This window comes from Kwoniella shandongensis, chromosome 5, assembly GCF_008629635.2.
Source record: "Kwoniella shandongensis chromosome 5, complete sequence".
NCBI classification, from domain to species: domain Eukaryota; kingdom Fungi; phylum Basidiomycota; class Tremellomycetes; order Tremellales; family Cryptococcaceae; genus Kwoniella; species Kwoniella shandongensis.
In genome coordinates, this window is record NC_089291.1 from 1,406,604 (window position 1) to 1,429,520 (window position 22,917).

General features: G+C 50.4%; 7 protein-coding genes across 7 annotated transcripts; 5 read left to right on the forward strand and 2 right to left on the reverse strand.

Moving 5' to 3' along the window:
- Positions 1-306: 306 nt before the first annotated feature.
- On the forward strand, positions 307-1,259 carry CI109_103197 (uncharacterized protein; the record flags this gene model as incomplete). Its single annotated transcript, XM_065967258.1, has 3 exons — positions 307-413; positions 537-725; positions 848-1,259. The coding sequence occupies 3 exons, from the start codon at positions 307-309 to the stop codon at positions 1,257-1,259; spliced, it is 708 nt and encodes a 235-aa protein (XP_065823330.1).
- Positions 1,260-1,776: 517 nt separating this feature from the next.
- CI109_103198 (uncharacterized protein) lies at positions 1,777-5,847 on the reverse strand (the record flags this gene model as incomplete). Its single annotated transcript, XM_032001584.1, has 7 exons — positions 1,777-2,083; positions 2,154-2,689; positions 2,754-3,014; positions 3,075-3,254; positions 3,304-5,352; positions 5,413-5,560; positions 5,678-5,847. 7 exons carry the CDS (start codon positions 5,845-5,847, stop codon positions 1,777-1,779), a joined length of 3,651 nt encoding a protein of 1,216 aa, XP_031864474.1.
- A 331-nt stretch (positions 5,848-6,178) lies between these two features.
- Positions 6,179-8,489, forward strand: CI109_103199 (uncharacterized protein; the record flags this gene model as incomplete). The annotated part of the gene is made up of 7 exons (XM_065967259.1): positions 6,179-6,199; positions 6,344-6,370; positions 6,442-7,265; positions 7,332-7,423; positions 7,509-7,675; positions 7,806-8,108; positions 8,193-8,489. The coding sequence occupies 7 exons, from the start codon at positions 6,179-6,181 to the stop codon at positions 8,487-8,489; spliced, it is 1,731 nt and encodes a 576-aa protein (XP_065823331.1).
- A 562-nt stretch (positions 8,490-9,051) lies between these two features.
- Positions 9,052-9,986, reverse strand: CI109_103200 (40S ribosomal protein eS24; the record flags this gene model as incomplete). The annotated part of the gene is made up of 4 exons (XM_032001586.1): positions 9,052-9,102; positions 9,166-9,237; positions 9,440-9,724; positions 9,984-9,986. The coding sequence occupies 4 exons, from the start codon at positions 9,984-9,986 to the stop codon at positions 9,052-9,054; spliced, it is 411 nt and encodes a 136-aa protein (XP_031864476.1).
- Positions 9,987-10,519: 533 nt separating this feature from the next.
- Positions 10,520-11,580, forward strand: CI109_103201 (uncharacterized protein; the record flags this gene model as incomplete). Its single annotated transcript, XM_032001587.1, has 6 exons — positions 10,520-10,628; positions 10,697-10,777; positions 10,854-10,876; positions 10,933-11,103; positions 11,229-11,404; positions 11,466-11,580. 6 exons carry the CDS (start codon positions 10,520-10,522, stop codon positions 11,578-11,580), a joined length of 675 nt encoding a protein of 224 aa, XP_031864477.1.
- A 523-nt stretch (positions 11,581-12,103) lies between these two features.
- Positions 12,104-21,337, forward strand: CI109_103202 (uncharacterized protein; the record flags this gene model as incomplete). Its single annotated transcript, XM_032001588.1, has 30 exons — positions 12,104-12,499; positions 12,548-12,799; positions 12,868-13,896; positions 13,955-14,533; positions 14,586-14,637; positions 14,682-15,119; positions 15,178-15,289; positions 15,343-15,584; positions 15,647-15,692; positions 15,748-15,791; positions 15,847-16,383; positions 16,440-16,702; positions 16,755-17,069; positions 17,124-17,158; positions 17,210-17,350; positions 17,408-17,828; positions 17,882-17,915; positions 17,971-18,136; positions 18,230-18,515; positions 18,573-18,621; positions 18,673-18,853; positions 18,903-18,993; positions 19,050-19,187; positions 19,248-19,853; positions 19,914-20,150; positions 20,202-20,306; positions 20,367-20,743; positions 20,807-20,961; positions 21,018-21,060; positions 21,121-21,337. 30 exons carry the CDS (start codon positions 12,104-12,106, stop codon positions 21,335-21,337), a joined length of 7,587 nt encoding a protein of 2,528 aa, XP_031864478.1.
- An 870-nt stretch (positions 21,338-22,207) lies between these two features.
- CI109_103203 (uncharacterized protein) lies at positions 22,208-22,862 on the forward strand (the record flags this gene model as incomplete). Its single annotated transcript, XM_032001589.1, has 4 exons — positions 22,208-22,339; positions 22,439-22,454; positions 22,563-22,680; positions 22,811-22,862. The coding sequence occupies 4 exons, from the start codon at positions 22,208-22,210 to the stop codon at positions 22,860-22,862; spliced, it is 318 nt and encodes a 105-aa protein (XP_031864479.1).
- Between the last annotated feature and the right edge of the window lie 55 nt (positions 22,863-22,917).

Here is a 22,917-nt window from a genome sequence, read left to right on the forward strand (position 1 = left end):
ATTCAAAATCAGTGGCGGAAGAGAAATAAACTCCAACTTACACCCCCTATCGACCTGACCTGATACTACGGGCACGTTGCGACTGACCTTGCCGCTCTGCCGTCTGATAGATATAAATAGTGGATCTGAGAGATAGAGCAGATGTCTGCCTTCATCCATCCATCATCCATCTCATCGCGTTATCCTTCTTCACACCATCAACGTATCTCATAAACTGATACATCAACAACCATCACACATCTATTGTGACCCTGCTCGACCTCATCCCTTTTATGTTCCACCACCAACACTATCAATATCGCCATCATGAATAACAACATCAACAGCACCGCCATTGAGGCCACTCGCAGGGCGTCGTGTGATTGTTCGCTCCACTCCGGGCTATCCAACCTACTTATTAACTTGCTGCTCTCGTGAGTTCCATATCTTTACCCCCTCACAATGACAAGTATCCATCGCAAAGCTAGTGTGCTTGGCATAACAATCCAGCTGTTGGCCTCGCCTATGCGGCGTTGAGCTGACAACCTAGCTAATAGGGCTCGAAATAACCTCCTTGCCATCGTCAATCTTGGTCGATCGATCTTGGCTTATTATACACGAGAAAAGGCTACGACAGCAGACAACATCATTGATATTCTCCCATTCCCTATCATCATGGGGTTCTTGATTTCCGTACATTATTACAAACTTGCCGGAGGGTGGATCAAGAAGCGGGACATTACAAAGTAAGCTTGCACCGTTCTAAGTTTTTCTCTGTCTATTGCTACATTCTCTGTGAGGGTTGTTTTCACCTCGATTCGTCCATGGCATTCATTGACTTACTCAATCACTTCACTTCGCACCGCAGAGCTGACTCGGACTTCTTCATTGCCGAAATATGGACCGTATTCTCCTGCAACACATCCGTCACCATCTACTTCCCCTTACTCATCTACACCAAGACCTTCACCTCGCACCCAATCGCCTTCTTCTCCACATTAGGCGGTCTGCTCTTGGCCTTGGAGAACAAATCGGTGATATATAAGTATTTCCCACAGAAGAATGATAGAGTGAGGCCGGTGAGGGATGAGAAGTGGTGGGAATGGTGGGAAGAGGAGATCAAACGCGAGAAAGAAGAGGAAAAGGAAGAGGAAAGTGCGAGGAGAATGTTTAAGAAGAGGTCAAAGAGGTCGGATATGACACCAATGGAGAAAGATCGACCTCTTTGGACGGTTCACGAGGAAGTGCATAGGGATAGGGAATACGGGTACGAGCTTTAGTCCGGAGAAGCTTGGGAGCACGAGAGTTTCGAGTCAATAGGGTACTACCGTGCTCGTGCGTGCTCATCTTCTGCTTCTGGTGATGTTCACTCTCCGCTTGTACTGCAGCATTGTATTTGCCACCCTTCGCTTTGACGGACAATGATCATATTTGTAGCGACATTGAATTCTCTTAGGGATTGCTTAATTGTAGTGTCATATATATTTCATACTGTGTCAGACTTGAAATCACAGCTGTTAGACCTCTCACAACAGCTGTCTCGGGGAGTACGGCGTGACCACCGTTGAGATCTCGGGTCACGACGATTTGGAAGGCATTCCATTCCCTTCTGATTTGGGTCTGGAATGGGCCCCGTTATCTCTCACTTGCCGAACGACAAACACAACTGACAATGCTCAGAAACGTGACATTACTCGTTATATGGTATGCTAGACAAGAACTTGATGTTTGACCTATGCTGTGAAACTGAATGACCAGGACATATTCATCCGACACGAACTACCGATGTTCCGATGACTAGAACACACTGCCACTACCACTTCCACTTCCGATAGGTTTGAACCCCATTCTCTTGGCATACTCCACCTCCTCGGCCTTTGTCAGTCCATCACCTTTACTCCAGTTCGCGGAACTCGTCCTTGCTCTGAACTTGCCCGTTCGGACCTTGAACAGTTCCTCCATGTTCAACGGTTTGATGGGTCCGAACAACTCGTCAGGGTTACGATGAGCTTGAGCCTCCAGAGCGTGGCGAAGTTCAGGGGATTCGGCCCATTGAGGTCGTTCAAAGTCTCGTGTGCGGTCTTCGTCATCCGAGTCAGAGTATCTGCGAGCCACACAGTTCATCAGTACAATTCCTCTTGACCATTCTGTATGGAGAGACGTTCTGTACTTACTCTGAAGCGATATCAGGCAACACAATGTCTTCAGATTGGATCATTGCAGCTTTCTCCTCCAACTGAGTCTGCAAGGCCACTCGGCTCTGCTGCAAGACAACCGAAGCCTGTCCATGCGCTTGACTTTGATGAACAGCCGTAGACTGCCTCATGGCTTGAGGTTGAGGGTGACCAGCCATCGCTGAGGGTCGACTAGGAGGACCGAGGGCTTTTCGCTCGACGTTCTGTTGAGCCTGAGTTTGAGACTGGCTCTGTGATACCAAGGTGATGGTTGAGCTCTGGCTCTGGGTGTGGTGAGTCGCTTCGGCAGTTCGGAAGACGCTGGGTCCCATCTTCTGCGGTTGAGGTACGGTACTGGACGAAGATGAGAGCGAGATTTGCTGTTTCGAAGGTCGGAATGGCTCTTTGCCTTTCTGCGCAGTTTGGGATTGCTGCAGACCCTGACCTGGGGGTCGCTTGACAGAGTTCTGGCCACTTTGAGACTTATTGAGAGATGCCGCCAGCTTTCTCTTCCTCGCTGCATCCTCTTCAGCCTGCTGTATAAAGATCAAACAATCAGCGAACTGGTACCAGCAGTGTAAGAAGCAGGATGAGACTAACCTTAGCCTTTGCGGCAGCCGCTTCTCGCTCCTCCTTTGCAGCCTTCTCTTTGGCTATCGCAGCCAAGCGCTCGTCCCTCTCCTTCTTTCTCTTTTCGTATTCAGCCCTGAGCTTCCTCTTCTCCTCAAGTTCTGCAATCTTGGCTTTCCTCTCTTCTTCCACTCTGACTCGTTCCTCCTCGGCCTTCTTCTTCGCGAGGAGCTGCTTACGCTGCTCGACTTGATCTTTCATCAAAGCCTTTCGATCCGCAGCGGCTTGTTCCTGTGCACGGAACTGTTAGTCATGGTCCTGTCAGGAAGCACACTGGTTCAATAGACTAACCTTCTTCGCGGCCGCAGAAGCAAGCTGAAGACTCTTCACTGGACCAGTCGGTGGCTTCACACCCAATGCCTTGGCAGCCATTGTAGCAGCTTGGCCAAGTGTACTACTTGTAGCTTGCGACGACGTCGACATGCCGAGTAAGTTGACGGAGCTCGACGAGGATGGGACTTTTCGATGCGTCTGTGATTCCTTGTCAGCATTTGACTCCTCCAGTACTGCCAAGACTTACCTTCAATTCGTCGACGTCTCGATCACCCTTGGCAGTCGCAGATGTAACATTGCGTTGTGGTTCTACTTGCTCTACTTCCTCTTCCTCTTCCTCCATATCCTCGTCCTCATCGTCAGGTGAGTTACTTCTAGCTGGTTGCTGAACCCGAGGGTTCATCAGATCCCGTTGGTTCTGGGTCTCTTTATGCATCGCCGCAGAAATTTCGTGGACGTGTTTCTCGCTTCGGGCATGAAGAGGTGGAGCCTCGACGTGAATCGCAAAAGGACGAGTTGGTGTACCGGTCGGAGTGGTAGATTCTGCCTCTTGAGGAACTGATGCTTGTTGGGAGTCATCAGCCTGAGGAGGGTCAACAACGATGAGGTGCTCCAGGATCGATTGCTCTTCGATCATCTCTTCCTCCTCTTCCGGCGATAGAGGTTGTTGAGCAGCGTGGGCTGGCGAAATGTCCGGTGTGGTCGAGCGGAAATTGTCGTCCTCTTCTTTCTGCTCCGAGGCCTTGTCTAGCTCTCTACCGGTTTCAGTCTCAGGCTTTGTCGCCTCTCGCATCAATCTTTCCAGTTCCTGTTCTGCCAGTCTCTCTTCCTCCAACTCTCTTGCAAGTCTTTCCGCTTCCTCTTCTGCCGATGCACCGCCCATTCCCAACAGTCCGGCGCCTAAGCTTCCCAGACCCCGCAGGAAACCAGTGCCCGTGCTCTTGGCCTGTGGCATACGCGAAGGGCCAACACTGGCCGCTAGAGCTGCTGCCTTCTGCTTAGCAAGCTCCTTGGCGGCTGTTTTCTCGCGGAGTTCGTCCAGAGCCTTGGTGACCCTGTGGATATCTGATCGCTGAGCATCGGTAGCAGTATCGAAGACTCGACCTTGAGAGTCAGGGTGTACGACGCTGACAGGACCAAATGAAGGTGTCTTTGTCGGCATGGTCGGTCGGGGAACTGGTCCTGGCGTTCGAGTGGGTAAAGGAGCGACGATAGGTTGTTCGGTGAATGTTTTGATTGTAGGCTCGATTGAGACCTTTGCGAACTTGTCTGGTCGCTTCTCCTCCTCCTCCTCCTCCTCCTCGTCAGATTCCATCCCTTCGTCGGACTTCCTTTTCAAGCCACCAATAGGAACCAGGCTCTTTCGGAGACCCGTAAAGTCCATAGCTGTGCTTTGTCTAGACTGAGCTGGAGCAGCATACGACTTTCGAAGTGAGGGATTCGGCTCGGGAAGGCCAACGGGAACTGTTCCGGTTCCAAGTGCTTTGCTTAGCCAGGATGATCGGACTTGACGAACTGGGAGTGGTGCCGCGTTGACAGTAGAGTGTGAAGCCGCAGGAGCAGGGCTCGGAATGGCGGCCTCCAGATGAGGCTGAGCCTGAGCAGACAGAACTGTGCTATATTCATGGGGGGCGGGAGCAGATTCCTGCTGCGTGGAGGTTGAAGTGGCTTGCGCCTTCTCTTTATCGCTTGGTGACGCGGCATTTGTAGGAGCTTGTGAGTTCTGTTTCGTCGCCTGCGTGGAAGATTCGGCTTTTGTGTCCTGTCCCATCGAGGTCGTCCTGCTGTCTTCCTCGCCTTCTTCGATCATTGAGAGATCCTTGATTGTATCCGCATTCGGGACAGATAGGGTGTAAGGTGTGGGTGCCGAAGGTTCCTCATCGACGTTGATTGAAGCCGATTGCGGTTGTTGTGCAACGCCCTCATTCTTCGCATCAGCTATTTCGATCTCCATGTGCTCGATCGGTGGTGGTGCTTTCTCTTTCTCCTTCTTTGACTTCGAAGATTTCGACTTTTCCTTGACTGGATCTGTTCGAGAGACCTCCTTGCTGGACGAATGCGAGCTGGAGGAAGTCAAAGACTTATGCGAAGGAGGAGCACTGTCCACCTTTTCATGTTGAGGGGGTGTATTTTCGTCCGCGTCGACAGCCTTATTTGATTTACCCTTCTTCGCCTTTGGCTTACTCGCTTTATCGGCCTTGCCTTTTAGAGGCGAAGGTTTGGGTGCAGCAAGCAGACTGGGAGATGTCTGAGCGTTGAGGGATCGAGGACCCAGAGGTGAAAGAGGAGCTCGAGACTGAAAGGTACAAACAAGTCAGCTTCGGGTAGCTGGACCCACAAAACACCAATCACGTACCGATTGTTTGTTGACTGGACTCAGGGCCATTCGTGCATTCAAGCCCTTCACCTTGTCGGTCCTATCCTTGGCGGCTGCAGTTGTCGCTCGTGTCTTCTTGACGGTTTGAGTTCGTGAGGGGGTCTTCATAAGTTCCGTGATAGGTGCTCTATGATATGTTTGCACGCGGTTAGCTCCAATTCGTTTCAATATCGCCCCAAGTGCGTTGGAAAGATGTGCATAAATCGACAGATGATGTGTCATGGCGAAGAGTTAGATGACTCACCTGGACTCTCGATTCAAGATCTGCTCCATGTATCCATCAAGCCATTCATAACCTGTTCTCGCAATATTGTCTTCCAACTCTTGGAGAGTGGATCGAGCAGCCTTTCTCAACCCATCTCGAAGGTTGAATGCGTAATGACCAAAAGTCGGCTGAGAACTAGAAGAGGACATGGTGTAAGGTCCTCTGTATGGGTCTTTCGACCTCGAGTGGAGAGAGGAAGTGGTGATGTATGTGGGTATCAGATAGTAATAGAGAAGATGAAGATGAAGATTAAGAGAATATGAACGATATAAACAACTGGCAACCTCGCCGATGTTGAGTTTGATTTTGCCCTGAGAAGTCACACACCCAATTCGATGCCACGTGGCAAAATCACAATTCGGAGCAACAAATGGAATGAGATAAACAACCATCATCATCATCATCATCATATCCATGTATCGACATCTATACAACGTCTGCAACAACTGCCACAGCTATACGGTATAGCGACCTCTCAAGATGTCTATGCTAGGCGGAAGGGTGAGTCATCTCGGTCACGTACCGCTCGAGCTCTTGAAGTCTGTACTCTAACGCGACTGCTTTTCATCCAAACAGACCAAAAAGGTAGGTTGACCGACCCGAATGATTTGAGCGAAGGATAACTGACCTCTTATGTTGCAACAGGTGACCACCTATGGTAGAAAGAAGACAGTATGTGTGATGATGTGCTCCTGTGCTTATCCCCGCTTCGTAAGCTAATGCAAGCTGGCCTTTTCTTGTAGCAAATCATCTCAGTTCTCAGTGACGCGAGATTAGAACCACATGATCAAACGCTTTCACCCTTACCTGCTGTCAAGTCGAGACCACCACTTCAAACCAAAGTCTCTCAAGACATCATCAACATCCCGTCTACTCCCATCCCTGCACACAGATCTAAGCCATTCAAGCCTTCACAACTTGCAGAATCTCGAGTGGTTTCACGATCCCCCACTCCTGATGCGGTACTGAAACCTCGAAAAGTACCACGAGTGGTTCGAAGAGCCGTTATCGTACCCCATAGTAGTCCTGCTGCTCTATCGCCCGCTCGCAGAACACCAGCCAAGGGGCAAGACGTCTTGGAAGGAGTCGTTATTCCCATTAAGTCAAGTGCGAAGAAGCCAACAACCTCAGGCAAAGGAGTCCGAGGGCTGACCAGCAAATTGGCACGAGTCACGATCGAAGATAGTCCTGCTCCTACCGAACGCTCGATCAAGCCACCTCAGCCCAAAGACACTCTTCCTCTACTCTTGAAACAATGCACCTCGACGATCATCCAACCGTTCGCCACTATCCTGAATTCATCTGACATCCCTAGCTTCACAGGGCTTACCAAAGTCGGCGAAGCGTCGTACTCGGAAGTGTTCGGTCTCACTACTACCAGCTCGACTAATAATGCGGTCGATTTCGTCCTCAAGATCATCCCTCTTCTCGATGAACAGAGTCGCGAAGCCACCAGTAAAGATGGACCGATGCCTGACTGTTCTAGTCCTGAGGACGTCGCGAGAGAAATCGAGGTGACGAAGACGATGGGACAAGTGCCAGGAGGAGGTTTCGTCAAATTCCAGGGGTAAGTCCAAGTTGGTCAGAGGAAACCTGGGAAGTAAAGCTGACACGAAGCGCGGCTCATTATCAGGGCATACATCGTGGAGGGAGAATATCCAGCAGAACTGCTCGAACAGTGGGACACCTTCAAGCGCACTTTAGGATCTGCGAGCGTTCGACCGTGTGAGTATCCCCTTTGACGCCTATGATCCAAACAGCTTCGAGCGTTTGAGCAAACATGCTAATGAGTCTGGTTGAACTCCGTCAGCAAAACTTCCGTCTTCTCAGAAGTACTGCCTTATCGCCCTCTCTCATGCCGGACTTGACCTCGAATCCTTCAAGTTTGACATAGCGAGAGGGTGGATCCAAGCTGCTGGCGTCTTCTGGCAGATCGTTGCAAGCCTTGCCAGAGCGGAGGAGTGGACCAAATTTGAGGTGAGTGCTTCGTCGCATCACCCATCCGCAGTGCATTCCCGCCTCATCCTCTTATCGCCCTTAAGGAGATTATCCCCGTCAAATGCTTTCTCGAACATAATTATCAACATCGGCTAACGAACTGCCATAGCATCGAGACTTGCACGAGGGCCAAATCCTCATCTCTCTTATCACACCTTCCGAAGAGGATGACTCTGCGTCTCAGTCGTTGGGAAACTACCTTGATGCCGCCTACACTGGAGTAGAGACCACCATCATTGACTTCGGTCTTTCTCGTCTCGATCTGCAATCTGGCTCGACACCCAATGCTATCTGGACATCGGTTCCAGAAGAAGTGTACGAGGGCAAAGGTGCCCAGTGGGATCTGTATCGAGCGATGAGAGATCGTATCGAAGGGAAATGGGAAGTATTCCATCCCATCACCAATGTTATGGTGAGTCTGTGACCTCTCAGAATTTCATACCTCGGCTGATGCGTCATGGGGAACGCATGCTGATCACTTCTGGTGGTTCTACAGTGGCTTCACTACATCGTTCGATACATGCTTGACTCCAAGTCTATACGCAAACCACGCCCGCCTCAAGCATCGTCTCGGCGTTCCCGGACAAAGGCGACGATTGTATATGAGCAGAACGACAGAGCTCATCAGATGTTATTACAGGCTGAGAAAGTGCTGAGCTGGAGCGTAGACTTTGATATGGGTGGTGCGGGGAAGAGGACAAGAAGAGGGTTGAGAGGCGAACCAGAGGGCGAGAAGCTTGGACATGCGCAGGAGATTTTGGAATGGGGCAAGAAGGAGGGATGGGTGGCTTGACTCAATTTACCATAGTAGGCGGTCAGACTTGCTATCAGGTTGATATGTTTCGAGGTCTTCCTCAGGTTCGGTTTGGGATTTGCGTGATTGGACAATGATAATGTAGTTGTGATGTATAACAATATCCTCAGTATCCGCGTGTTGCCGGTGTATATCTTGGGAGAAGGACACTTTCAGACAACGACCAACCAGGATCAACAATTATTGAGGACTGAGCAAATTGGTACAACAAACGACCAGGTTCAACCATAGCCTCACACGGCCGGTCCTCGGTCGAAAGAAAGGACGTTTACTCGATCTGACAAGTTCGAGCATGAATGGCGTGCGAGGTGAGGCCAATCTGACCGACCACAATCACACGGTCAAAGTTTCCTTTTGCAACATGATCCTCGCCCCCAATGAGCAGTCAAGTGCCTTCCTCCATCTGCCACTCCACGGATGCTCCAAAACCGACTGCAGATCCTCATGTCCCTTGTTGCAATCATCACGAAGAGGTAGATGCATACAGTCACCTAGAGAAGAAGAACCAGAACCGTTGACCCATAAGTACAAGTCGTCACGATTACTTCTTCTTGGACGCCTCGCCAGCCTTTGACTTGGCTGTTCCTCGGACCTAGAGGAGAGATATTGTTAGTGAGACCATACGTATATGATACAGTATGAGAGGAGAACACACCTTCTTCGATCGGTTCTTCCTCTCCTTTCGGAGCTTCCTGGAAGCCTTGACGACCTTTTCGGCGAGGCCGGACTATTGGGTGGGCGTGCGTTGTTGTGATGAGGAATGTATGTGGATGACGATGATATCGAGGTCGAGGACAAGCGTGAGTGAAGGAGGAACAGGTAAAGAGAAAACAGTTCGTCAGCGTCCTGTCACCAGACATCCAGAATTCTCCCAGTTCCCCAATCTTCGTGCCCTTCGCCAACATGTCGGTGAAACACCAATCACTCACCCTCACGAGTCGGTGCTTGGGCTCAAACTTCTTCTGACTCTCCTCATCATCGTAGATCAAACCGAAACCTGTGGAAGAACCACCACCGAACTTGGTCTTCAAACCGAAAACGACGACACGCTCCTTGTCGGTCTTGTACAAGGCGGCGAGCTTGGCACCGAGCTCAGTTCGGGAGACATTGGATCGGGTGGGGTGGAGGACGGTGAGGACGAATTGACGTCTGTTGAGGAGACGGTTGGTGATGAATTTGGTGGTTCGGAGGGTGACGGGGCCTTCAGCGTCGGACTGCACACACACATCGAGCGTCAGCGAGATGTGCTACAACAAAACACAATCATTCCTCCCCCCTCTTTCTCCGTCTCTCCATCCTATCCTCGCTCTTCCTTGTGTCGATATTGTCCCTCTCGACAGATCAATCTATCGCCTCCCTTATATCTTTCTCCTTGACTCCTTCTCTCGCTCCATCGATCTTTTCCCATCACCGTCGCAAATCTTCTGATCCCCAATTCATCTCTCGTGTGCTGTATGTCGACTGATGACTCACCATGATGGGCAACTATCCTCCTTTTTTTTGTTGATGGATGAAGAAGAAGGAGAAGAAATCTAACAAGTAGCCTATAATATGAGACGAATACTTTGTGTGTGCAATGCAAAGCGACGAACCAACAGAGTCGCTTGCCCAAACCTGTCAGAGTGTACAGTGTACGGTGTAGTGTGAGTGCGAGCGTGTACGGTGAGACTGGCCTTACTGTTGCCATTCGTTACACTGGGAGAGGAGGAACAGGAAGGTGCCAATTCGTTAGTTGGTGCGCGGAGTTTCGCGGAGTTTTGAACAAGAGTCTGTGGCAGAAGGACCGGTATACCGGACATTTATCGTTTGGACGCAGTGTGGCAGTAAGCGAGTTACTCGAGTACTTTGGACCAGGGTATCAGGGTAGCACGCACGTGGTGAGGAGGTGGAGGTTGTTCTCATCTGATGTCGGCCGATCTGCAATGAGTTGAATCCATCTGGATGCATATTGCCAAGCTGTTTATTGATCTATTCATCTGATCTCTATATCTTCTCATACATCAATCAGCATGGCGATGATGATGAAGCTCGCGGTAGCATTGACGTATGTCTCCCTCGTGATGGGGATGGCAGTTCCTCCCGAGCAGCAGGCTCATCGAGAAACATTAGCTGAGGCAGGTGAGTTCGGGGCGTGTGCGCGTTTCGTACAAGATTTGAGCCTGATGTCTAATCGTGTTCTTGGTTAGCTGTCAACACAAAGAAATTGGTACACAGGTATACGACAGGGACAATGGCTAGTGTCTTTCCAGATACGTCCGACAACGCTGGTAAGTACCGTCGAATATGCTGATTGTTGCACGATATCGACCAATTGACAATCTGAACGGGGACCCTTCTTTACAGGTCGACCATTCGCTCTAATGGAGGTGAGCTGTGAAATGCTTGAAGAAGGTGTGACATAAGCTCACTCGCTTCCGAACAGTACCATGCACCTTGTCATCCCTCCCCTTCGTTAACATTCTTGCTCCTTCCAATCTCTTTGTCCACGAGCAACATCCTGCATACAGATCATCATTATGCGACGTACACGGTGACGACGCCACCAGAGGGAGCGAGAACGCCCATGAGTCAAGGTCGAGTCGCTTTCATGGGGGTGAGTGATATCCATCCTTCCTTTCTACAACGCCGCAATAGCGATCTCCCAAAGACATGTGGCGATTTACGATCGAGGATTTCTTGAGTGCGTGCTGATCCTATTTTATTGTCGACCATGTGTAGAACATCACCCTCCTCCCTGATCTTTCCCACGCTGAATCACAAGCTCTTGCAAAATGTTATACGCAATATCATCCCGATGCGCGTTGGTGGCTACCTGACACAAAGGGTTCACCACATGTCTCCATCTGGGCAAGGTTCGATGTGGACGACATCTATTATGTAGGAGGGTTCGGCGAGTAAGTGCACATGTCTCGATGTCATTCACGGCCGTTCGTGACTGATAGATCATATGTGCAGTACGCATTACATCGGGCATATACCGACAGATCTGTATGCTCGTGCTGGAGAAAAGAAGATAGAGCAGGAAGATGAGGCGTCCGGGTTAGGTGAGGAGAGCCAAATTGTTTTCTGAGTGTCAGGCGGAGGTGCCGCTTGTAGTATCGGGGTTGTTTGTTTGCTGTTTTATACTATGTAAATCTTGTACCCATGTATGCGTTACTCTATCCCATCTGTTCACACAACTCGACGTATCCCCCTCGTCAACCTTCGTCGTTTGTTAGCGTACGTCGTTCCTTATTTGGTTCTATCTTTGCAGCGAAGAACTTTTGATTCCGTTCCCAGGCGCGCTGTTTAGATATGAAGATCGTCGTCACACTAACCAGCTTTAGTTCTACCCGCCAATTAACCGGACAGTCCACTACAATTGCATGCGTCTATAACTACCAACTCCACCACGTTAGATCCACATCTCTACTCCTCTATCACCTCATAGATATAGTACAATAGCTCAGCAAACACAAAGAACGCACTACAAGTCGCGCGCTCCCTCCTGTTCTCTTTTTGCCCTTCTTCATCGAATTCTCCACACCTCTTCTCATTCCCGACTGCGCGACTGTCCACTTCTCTGAGGTCGGCTTTCCCCCACTCTCTCCGCGATGTTCAAATTACTCAAAGACCTTACGCGACCTCCTGAAACACTTAGTCCACCACCTTCCACACCCGGCTCTTCTACTCCCGTTCCATACGCAGCTCGCCAACGAGCTCGCTCATCCTCGCAAGTTGCCGCAGCTAGAGCACGAAGTAAATCGCCCGGAACAGCGGGAACTAGCAGAGGAAGAAGTCCTGCTCCGCCGGGGTTCTCTCACACCCATAGTCATGGTCATGGACATGATCATGGTGATAGTGGATGGTCTTTGACCCTTGACGTAGGCGGTGAAGGGGAAGAAGATGAAGATGTGGATGAAACAGAGGAAGGAGCGATAAAGGTTGTGGAGCTTTTGAGGGAGTTGAGAAATTGTTTGGACGGACAAGATATCATGCCTTATGTCGAAGTAGGTCTCGTCTGGCTCCTCACTCGACTGTACTGACTCTTCGCCCAGACCTTTTCACAGCTGCTATCGGTACCCGGCGACTTCCACTCTCGACGGGCATTCCGTCGACATGCGGGATTCAGAACATTGCTCACGGTCCTAGGAGAATCACTTGTCTGGACGGTTAAGCCTAAGGAAGGAGAAGGCTCAAATGAGGAGGCATGGCAAGTACGAGAAGTACAGAGAATGGAGGGGATCAGGCTGTGTCTTGAAGTGCTTGCTTGGGCTGTGGGTGACAGACACGGAGAGTCGCATTTCGAGGTGAGTAACATCAAGTACTTTGCTCGGGTAGTCCAGTTGTCTACAGGCTGACTTCTTTTGTGTTCCAGTCTCACGGAGGTTATCGGGCTCTTCTTCCTATCTTGTATCGCCTGCTGCAACATACCTCATCGAAACGCATTGAACCAGAGTCGCAAATCATCGCTCTCCTTCTCTCGCATATCTGCAACGACAACTATTCCATTGTGTCCCTCTTCCAGACCCACCGGACAGCCAAACATGCTCCTGAGCTCACCACTGCTTTCATCACCAGTCGTCTCGGCGATGTGATCATTCGACCATCAACTAGCGGCGCTTTGCGATTGCTCTGGGCGTATATCCGAGGCGAGAGTTCCAAGGGTAAAGGCAAAGAACGAGCTTGGACCGGCGATTTCGAAACCGGAGAAGAGGAATACCAAGCGAAATTGATCGAGTTGACCTTGCAAACTCTTCTCGTGGCTGCTCAAGCGTCTACACCTAATCTGTTCGCGCTGGCAACCCAAATTCCGGATCTTGCCGAGTTTCTCATCACGAGATTGTACGGTCCGGATGAGAAGCGGGTTTACGAGGAGACTTTCCCAGCAAGAGCGGATTGGCAAGAGCGAGAACCAGAGGACGAAGATCTGGGAGATGCAAATTGGCAAGGACCCGATGACGGTTTAAGAAGAATATATATTGCTCTACTCAGACGGGTGCTGGAAGCTGGCGTAAATCAACGAGTGACATGGCGACTGTTTGGACTTGTCAAGACAACAATACCACCAACAGAAAGACATTTCAAAAGCAACGGAGAATCATCCAGCTCATTAGTATCTGGCGATGGCACATCAACTACGCCTGATTCGGTCGATAGCGAACCTGATAGAATTGTGCAACGGACGAAACAGAAGCCCAATCTGCATATCAGCACGACCGATACACAAGCAGAAGGAGATGAAGGATTGCATGCGGAGGTTCTGGACCTCATCCGACACTCTATGAAGGCGAGATGGCCAGATGTGTTTGTCTTCAGAGGCGGCGCTGGGGATAGTCTCGGGGGATTGCAGCTCAGGGAGACAGGTAGAGCATGGATGAACGCACATAAGGGATTCAACTTCTCTGTGAGTACCACTGCTTGATTTTGCACTCTGAGGGTACCAGTCCTGACCTTGATTTCAGTGTTGGTTGCACATTTCCAAGCTCAATCAGCCTTTGACCCTGCTTCATATGTCTCAGAAAGGCGCCAAGCAACCCCTATTCCAGATTCGTATCCTCGAAAGCTCCCAAATAGCAATAACCACCTCCGTCCACGGCGCCGACAATCCTCCCACAACTCCTATATCCGAAGATCCGCCTACGTTACATGATAACGAGGTAATTTGCGGCGCGATGGATGCTTTGATTCCTCATTTCCAATGGGTCCATTTTGCGGTCGGCTGTCGCAAACCGAGAGGATCAGAACATGGCGAAATCCGGATCTTCGTCAATGGCGTGCGAGTGGGAGCACTACGTATGCCCTTCCCAGTACCTTCACCTGCGACTACAGCTCCGACTGCTCCCCAGCTGAACGTGAAGCAAGGAACTCCACCAGATGCTGTTCGGATAGCGATTGGACGACCGTACAAGACCGACGAGGAATGTACAGCCGATAAGGATGTCAAGGGAGGAAGAGAGGAGGAGAATGAATGGATGCTTGGCAGGACGTTGCTGCTGGAGGAGGCGGTCCCGGAAGATATGGTTCTGCTCATGCATCATCTGGTGAGTTGTTTGGTTGATAAGAACGTTTACGGAGCTGACTATGATGTCGTAGGGCCCTCGATACACCGGTAATCTGCAGGAGCCCGCGGGCAAGTTTTTGACTTGTAAGTCTGAGAATCGACATGCTGGCGTAGCTAACAATAAGTAGATGAGGGTGCTACGTCTATCAATATCTACCTCAGCAACCTTGCTCAAACCGCAAACGATCGGAAATTCTTTTCGCACCAAAGTAGTTCGATCCTGGTTCGCGCCATACGTGCGGGACATACTATTCCAGAGGAGTCGATCATACTCTCACTCGCTGCTAGAGACTACGATCCGACGCATGACGTCTGCGTCAATGCTGGTGTACCTCATCCTCATCGCGCGAAACAGTTACGCCATGGGACAGTCAGACTCTTCGGTCACGTTCGACCGTTCTCGGCGACGAGCCTCGATGAGAGTGTCTCAGCTGTAGGAGGTGGACTGGTAGTACTGAAGATGGTGGACCTGGCAAAGACACGGGAGGAGTTGACGACGACGCTTGGGATATTGAGAGATATGATCAAGGATAGTTGGGAAGCGAGTGAGGAGATGGAGCGAATACGTAAGTCTGATCAAAACCAATGGAGAGTCCGTACTGATACCAACTGGTATGTCCGTAGATGGATTCGATCTCCTTGCAGCCCTCCTCAGGCCAAGGATGTCAACAATGGTGGACGAGCACATTGCAAAGATTATTCTGTCTATGCTGGGTATAAATATGGACAAGCCAAAGTACGTGGAAGTGTGCTGTATCTCTCAAGGAGTTGCTGACGAAATCGCATCAGCACTGCGACCGTTCACAACTCGGTAGCCTATCGATCGTTAGGTCTGGAGTTCGAACTCTGGTCATATGCTCCTGACGATGTCATAATCTACTACCTGAAACATTTCGAGTACCTGCTTTCGACTTCCAAGCATAAGCGATTCAACATCCTGAGGACTTTCCAGAAATCGGCTATGGTCAAGAAGATGTTGTATGCTTTGAGATCTGGTCTGTTCAGCTTGGAGGTGTTGCCGAATGTCGTTGGTGAGTCGAGCGGACGTGTTGACTCGTACTCGGGGCTGGATGCTAATCACAATGGGTCACAGAGGTCTTGAAGTTGGCCCTCGAAGCAAGATGGAGTGGAGAAGACGCGTAAGTCGGTCGAAGATTAGCACCCGTGTTCGAGATCCACTGACCACGAGAACAGGATCAAACCCGTGTTCTCTTACCTCGTGTCAGCGCTTTGTCAAAGTGAGTGTCTCAAGACAGCCTGCAAGCGAGGTTGCCGAGTTGACTTTTTGCCTAGACAACATGTCCTTCAGCACGACCTTGACCGACGAGCCTCCGCCATATCAACTACCCGCAGCTCTGATCCTCGGCATGATTGCTCAACTCTGCCAGAGCAAGCAGAGACTCGTCAAGCTGAACCGATCACTTGCTCTACACCGCCTCCTTGTCATTTTCCTCTCTTCGAACTCGGCGTACTACGTTGTCCTACCGTGTCTCGAAATCCTGGAACTGTGTTTGATCACGACGGGTTTGGAAACCTTCCAACGATCATTCGAGTCCGAAGGCGGCTTCGCCTTGCTAGCTGGAACCCTGGCGCCTATCTGGCGAAGCGATATACAGGTTTTGGTCATCAAGATGCTGATGGGACAAGGTAGAGAGGAGAAAGCGGGGTTATTGTCGCCACCAATGGTGGCTTGTCTGCTGGCTGCGCTTGACTTTCTGTTGCAACAGGCAGGAGACATGGATGACGGAGGAAATAGACCGACAACAGGAAGGACAAGATCGGGTACTATTACATCAATCAAATCAATCGCCTTCTCCCCGGTAACCCCAGGTCAGTCATGCGCGCCATGTACTGTGAAAGCCTTAGAAGCTCACAGCATCCTTTAGATTCCCCTTCTTTCTCTCAAGATGACACTCGTTTGGAGGATCTCCTGAAGGAGATGACGGCAGTCTACCGTGCTTCTCCTTCCTTCCGTAAAAACATCACAGCGAAGAAAGTCGAGGTGATGCTGCCGAGTGTGGCGGACTTTGCGGCGGTTTCTGGATCTAATGCGAAGCCCGAAGTGGTGAGGGGCGCGAGGGACGCAGCTGCAGAGTGGCTGTTGGCCTTGATCGAGCTGGGCAAGTTACCACCGGCGACCACGAACCAGGTAGGTATTGGCAACGCGCTGTCCCTGTTGAATGCGCTGATAGTCCTGCCAGATGAACCTCATCATTGAGCAATTGCGCATAACACCGTCGTCACCGAAGACTGGATCGTCGTTGATGATGTCGCCCACCTCTCCTCGTCCGGGAAGTTCATATCTCGGTCAATCGTTTTCTAGTCGATTCGGCGCGTCTCCCGTTCCGCCCTCCTCCGTACGAAGGAGACTCTCGACTGATGTGCCGGGCTTCTCAAGGTCGAGACCGCCAATCATGGAAAAGAGGGTACCGCTGAAGCGAGTAATCACTGGAGAATCGATATTGGAAGGTGGTAAAGATAAGAACGCAGCATGGAAGATGATCATCATACAGACTGTGGGTATGACCGAAATTCCTTTGTGCCTGGAAGCTAATACAATCTGTGCCCAGGACTCACAAAGTCACTCCAAGATGACCCTTGAACGGTAAGTACTGATGAGAGGCGGAGGGATGACAATGACTGACTTGAACCGCAGGAAGGAGCACTGGCAGAAGCTTTCGCAGGTGGATTGGCCTCGTCAAGCCGCTGCACTCCGGGCGGAGAATGGGCTCTGGCCGGAGCGAGAAGAGGGTGTGACGTGGCGTCTTGATGGCAGCGAAGGTCCGCTTCGAATGAGGTATGTCAACCACAAAATGCTAGGCGTGCAAAAACAGTCATTGATTCGTGCTTCTAGAGCCCGACTAGAGCGTATCAACGCCCTTCCAGAACAAGGCATGGCACGGACCCGTCACAAACTGCGAGATGCTATTCCATCAGTGGATGAGCTGTCCTCCGCAGTGTCCAGGATCAACGCCGCACCATGGGAAGATCCGTTCGCCCTCGCACTTGGCGATGCAGCGCCTGAACCCATCGCTGAAGAAGAAGCACAGTCTGTTTCAGTGGCAATGACTACACCAAGCAATTCGGCGATCTCAGGTCCGGGTACCCTCGCACCAGGTGGAGGCGGATCTGGACCGGGTAGCGAGATTGGGGCGGTGTCTGAGGATAATGTGGATACGGAGTCGTATGTTGAGGTCGATGAAGACGTAGGAAACGATAAGATGAGGAGAATAGCGAAGACGTTACAGGCCGGTGATGTTGTCGAAGAAGCCCATGTGAGTTCTCCCCCTTGACTGTGTGTCACGTGTGTATGCTGATTGATCGGTAGAACATCGTGCGGATCGTCGGTGTGGATGCTTGTCGTGAGTTACAGTTAAGGAAGCGAATAACAACTCTGCTGATGCGAATGCTTTGCAGCTGGTCTCCTCATTCTCGGAAAAAAGAACTTGTACCTCGTCGATGGGCTGGTGCAAACCGCCGATGGAGAAGTTATCGATGCGAAAGACGCTCAGAAGGATGTGCTTTCGATCCCTTCCGGGACTTTGGTAGAATTGGATAATTCGGATCAACAAAGTCATCGATGGTGAGTTGCGTCCTTACCATCCTATCATGTTCGCCGACTTGCTCCTCTCTATGTCGCTTTGATTGGTCTGATCGATACCAACTCCTGGTGCAGGTCATACACGGAAATCGTGGAGAACAACCGACGTGCTTTCCTTTTCCGAGACGTTGCCCTCGAGCTCTACTTCTCCGATAAGCGGAACTTCCTCATTGTATTCCGCGATAAGCGAGAGCGTCAAGCTGTCGTGTCTAAGATCAGCTCAAAGAACGATCACAGAGATGCGATTTCGAGGAGTGTTATTGGTAACTTTGTGGTGGACACGGTCGCAAAGGCGATGGACCGAAGTGAACAACAGCTCGAAGCGTTGCAGCGGAAATGGCAGAGCAGGGAGATCAGCAACGTAAGTCGTATGGCAATCTCGTCAAACTCATGACGGGCCACTAAGATGCAATCATAGTTTGCGTACCTTCAACTGTTGAACCAATACGCCAACCGAACACCTAATGGTGAGTTCCTCAAGATACGGAAGCTGGGATGAAACTGACCACATACAATAGATGTCACCCAATACCCAGTCTTTCCTTGGGTATTGTCAGACTATACCTCTGACAAACTCGACCTGGACGCCATATCTTCTTTCAGAGATCTGACGCATCCTATGGGCGCTTTGACTCCGGCTCGACGGGAAGCGGCCATCGAGCGATACTCAGCGACCGAAGGAGTCGGAGAGAAACCATTGTGAGCTAGACCCTTGTATGCTGTAAACATAGACTGACGTCCCTCTTAGCCACTACGGTACTCATTATAGCTCTTCCATGATTGTTTGCGGTTTCATGATTCGACTTTCTCCATTCACTGAGATCTTTTTGGCACTACAGGTGAGAATCTGCGTTATGACACTCATCGCGATCTGTACTGATACAAGCTTGATCAGGGTGGTAATTTCGATCTCGCCGACAGACTGTTCTCGAGCATCCCGAGAGCTTGGGAGTCAGCCTCGGCTGAGAACCGGGGAGATGTGAGGGAGCTTATCCCCGAGTTTTTCTATTCGCCTGCTTTCCTTGTCAACTTGGTGCGTAAACAACCCATTCGAACCGATGGTATAGGCTGACAATCTTTACGAAATGATCAGAATCATCATTACTTTGGCAAGAAGCAAGCGTCTGGCGAGAAGGTAGACAATGTTCATCTCCCTCCGTGGGCGCTCAACGACCCTTTGCTCTTCATTCATCGACATCGCGAAGCTCTCGAATCGGAATACGTTTCTCGTCACCTTGCAGCGTGGATCGATTTGACATTCGGGTACAAGCAACGCGATCCCGCGGCATACAATTGCTTCCATCCCTTGTCTTACCGTGGAGCTGTTGATCTCGAGAACATCGAGGATGAAGGGGAGAAGGCTGCATCGACTGCAATCATTCATAACTTTGGTCAAACGCCTCTACAGATCTTCAAGCATCCACACCCGAATCGTTTCGTCGCTGGACGAAGTACCTTGCCGATAACGGCCCGATTTGGGGTGGCCGAACATTGGCAGTTGATGTTCAGGAGTATCCTACCGATCACGGAGACGACGATTTCTATCGATGAAATCAGTGGACCACATGGTCCTGATGCCAAGCCGAAAGCTGGACAGAAGTTCAGATTGGTCGTCCCCGGGCTGTCCACCCTGTCGGTGCAATATGGCTTTACGGATGGCTCCGTTAGAGTATATCATCAAGAAGGGACATCGGCGAAGGTGAGTGACTTATGGCCGCAGGTTTCATAGGTCTCAGCTAATACGCCGACTCTACTCTAGCTTGTCAGTCTTGTCGAGGGTATCTATCCGGCTCACGCGATCTTTGCCTCGCCTTCGTTGCTTGTGACCGTCTCGGCACAAGGAGTATTGACAGCATGGCGGGTCAATATCAAAGGCGGTGGATATCGAAGGGGTGATGTTACAATGCAACGAGAAGCGACGTTACGAGGCCATCCTAGTTCAGTCACTTGTCTGGCTGCCAATACCTCGTGGAGTCTACTTGTCAGCGGGTCAGAGGTGAGTTGCTGTTAGCATGGATGCGAAAATGGTCGCTGACCGTGGATATAGGATGGTAATGCCATGGTTTGGGATACGAATCGACTCAGATATACTAGGACCTTGCAGACGGGTCGAACCGAACCTATCGAATACTGTGCGATCAACGAGGCGGATGTGAGTGCCGTGCTACGTCAACCAAGTTGGTCTCTATACTAAAATACTGCTTCATAACAGGGACACATTGCTTTGGCTTCAAAACGACATCTGTACCTCTACTCTCTCAACGGTCATCCGATCGCTTCTGCCGCTGTGGAAGAAGCCATTCCTTCCTCTTCCGATGTCGGATCCGAAGACGAGGAAGAGGACGAACCTTTCCAACCCGAATTTACTGGCGGTATTTCCTTCTTGAATCGAGAATTCTTGAAATCAGGAGCTCTGTTCGTGATCGGTGTAGGAGCCAAGGTAGTCCTCTATCGCTGTGTTCCGGGTGCGAAAGACCTGTTCAATGCGGACGATAGCGATGTGAGACCTTGGATTCTCATTGCTCAAGGGACATTACATCGTTCAGACGATCATGTCGGTGGTGATTGCTGTATGGTCAAATTCATCGGGTGAGTCGTGTCTCTTCGTATCGAAATGCCTTCCGTTGCTAATATCGATGCTCTGCCTTACAGTGAGACGTTGTATGCGGCGTACGAACCTTCGGAGGAGAAGAACAAGTACGCGTTGTATCAGTGGTCTTTGCCGGACGGCGCGGCGAGACACGTAGCGGAGAATCTCTCGCATACTTGTATGTCGGAGAGATGTAGTAGACACTTTGGGCTGCTTGGTGAGTGGGCGCTTCTCACAAAGATCTCGTTCAAGTGTTGACGTTGTTGGTAATAGAACCAAAACGACATTGTGGTGGTTGCGGCGGTGCTTTCTGCGGGTAAGTTGACCGATTCATTCACCTTGCGCTTTCTTAAGCTAATGTCATATGTTTGTTTAGAACCCACGCACTTCACGTCGAAACCTTCACGATGCGATATTGCGACTCGTGTCGTACTCAACTATCCATAGCCTCCGCACAAGGGATCTTGAAGGGTCGAAAAGACTCGTTGATGCCACCTTCAGGGCCAGCGTCGAGGAGAGGTTCGTTTGGAGAAGGGTCAAGACAGTCGAGGAGTCAAAGTCAACCAGGTTCAAGGAGGGGATCGAGAGATTGAGCGCGGGCAGTGCAGAAGGTCAAGGAGATGTCGAGAGTGGATTGTAGAAGGACAATGAGGACAGTGTTGAGCGAGCCAACAAGTGGAGAGGGAAGCGTAGATAAGGTGGATGGGAATTGTACAGCGTAGCATATGGTTGTGGAATATCATGCAGACGTTGTATCTGGCTTTGGTTTCTCGAGGTCAAGATTGTACTGGTGGACAAGCTCGTACATCCGTCATGGCGAGCTTTAAGAAGATGAGTGGTCGAACTCGAAGAGAGCGATTGCATCTTTCTGCGACATCCTTCGTGTCTGCCACACTTGGCGGGTAAGGCTTGGCTGCACACCAGGGATAGTACTCTCAACAACTTCCCTCTTCTACCAACACAAAGGCTTACACCTCCGCTCTTCCCTCTGATCGGTCAAGCAGCCAAGCAGCAGCCAAGGGAGGCGATGCTCGGCTGGACAAAAAGATAATGTAATAGTTTGTGTAACAAGTGTATAGTTACTTTTCCATAAATTGAGCATTACACCTAACGATGAATGCTACGGTAGGATGTATTTTGCAACCAGCAAGTGTTTCGACTCGGATTTCTCCTCACTGTCAGAAACTCTAACCCTAGCAAAAGGACTAATAGATTATACGGGCTTGTGAAGGGGGTTTGGACCATTTGAGCGGATTGAGAGGAAGGCGTAATCCCGGGTATGTGGCGGATGATTGGGGTAAGTATGTGAGGGGAGGAGATTAGGTTGGTCGTTACGGTTGCGCGTCGAGCGATGAGCGAACGAACGAACGAACGAACGAAGTGATGATGTACTTGAATCAGACATTGTTCTGTTTGTCCAACATTACTTCTACCTTCAACTCAAGCATTGATAACCTCTCGAGATGGCTGAGAAATCATCAGAAACAAACGCGACTGCCGGTCCTTCAAATGGTACCACTGCCAACACCGCCCCTCCAGCTGAGAAGAAAGCTCTTCCAAAGCTCGGTGCCCTGGAAGATGATGATGAGTTCGAGGTAAGTCTTGTTGCTCCTTCAGTTCAAGCTACTGTACTTTACACGCTGGATAGATCAGAGGAAGTTGTGCTAATCCGGTTTCGTGTGTTGGTCTTACAGGATTTCCCCGCTACAGGTACATACAGGCTCTGACACTCACACTAGGACACGATTACACTAGCTAACAGACTTCCTTCCCTTCCCCTTGTCCCTTCTACCTTCTCGTGCAATACACTCCACTCAGACTACGGCGGTAACATCCAAGATGCTCTCAAGAAAGCAGGTGCAGGACCTAACGATAATCTGTGGGAAGACAATTGGGATGATGATGATGTCGAGGATGATTTCACAAAGCAATTGAGGTGAGTGTCCGAGTGCAGCGAGTGACTCGTCTCCATCTTGCCAACAAAATATCACGCTCCGCATGACTACAATCGTAGTGCATATGTAATCAGGTATGTCATGAGCTGACACATCTTTGTGACCTCGCAGAACGGCGATCCAGGAACGAGCAGGCGCCCAAGACGAGACGATGAAGGAGTAGAAAAAAGAAGCTACTATTGTACAAAGACAAAGAACATATCATTGCATGTAACGAC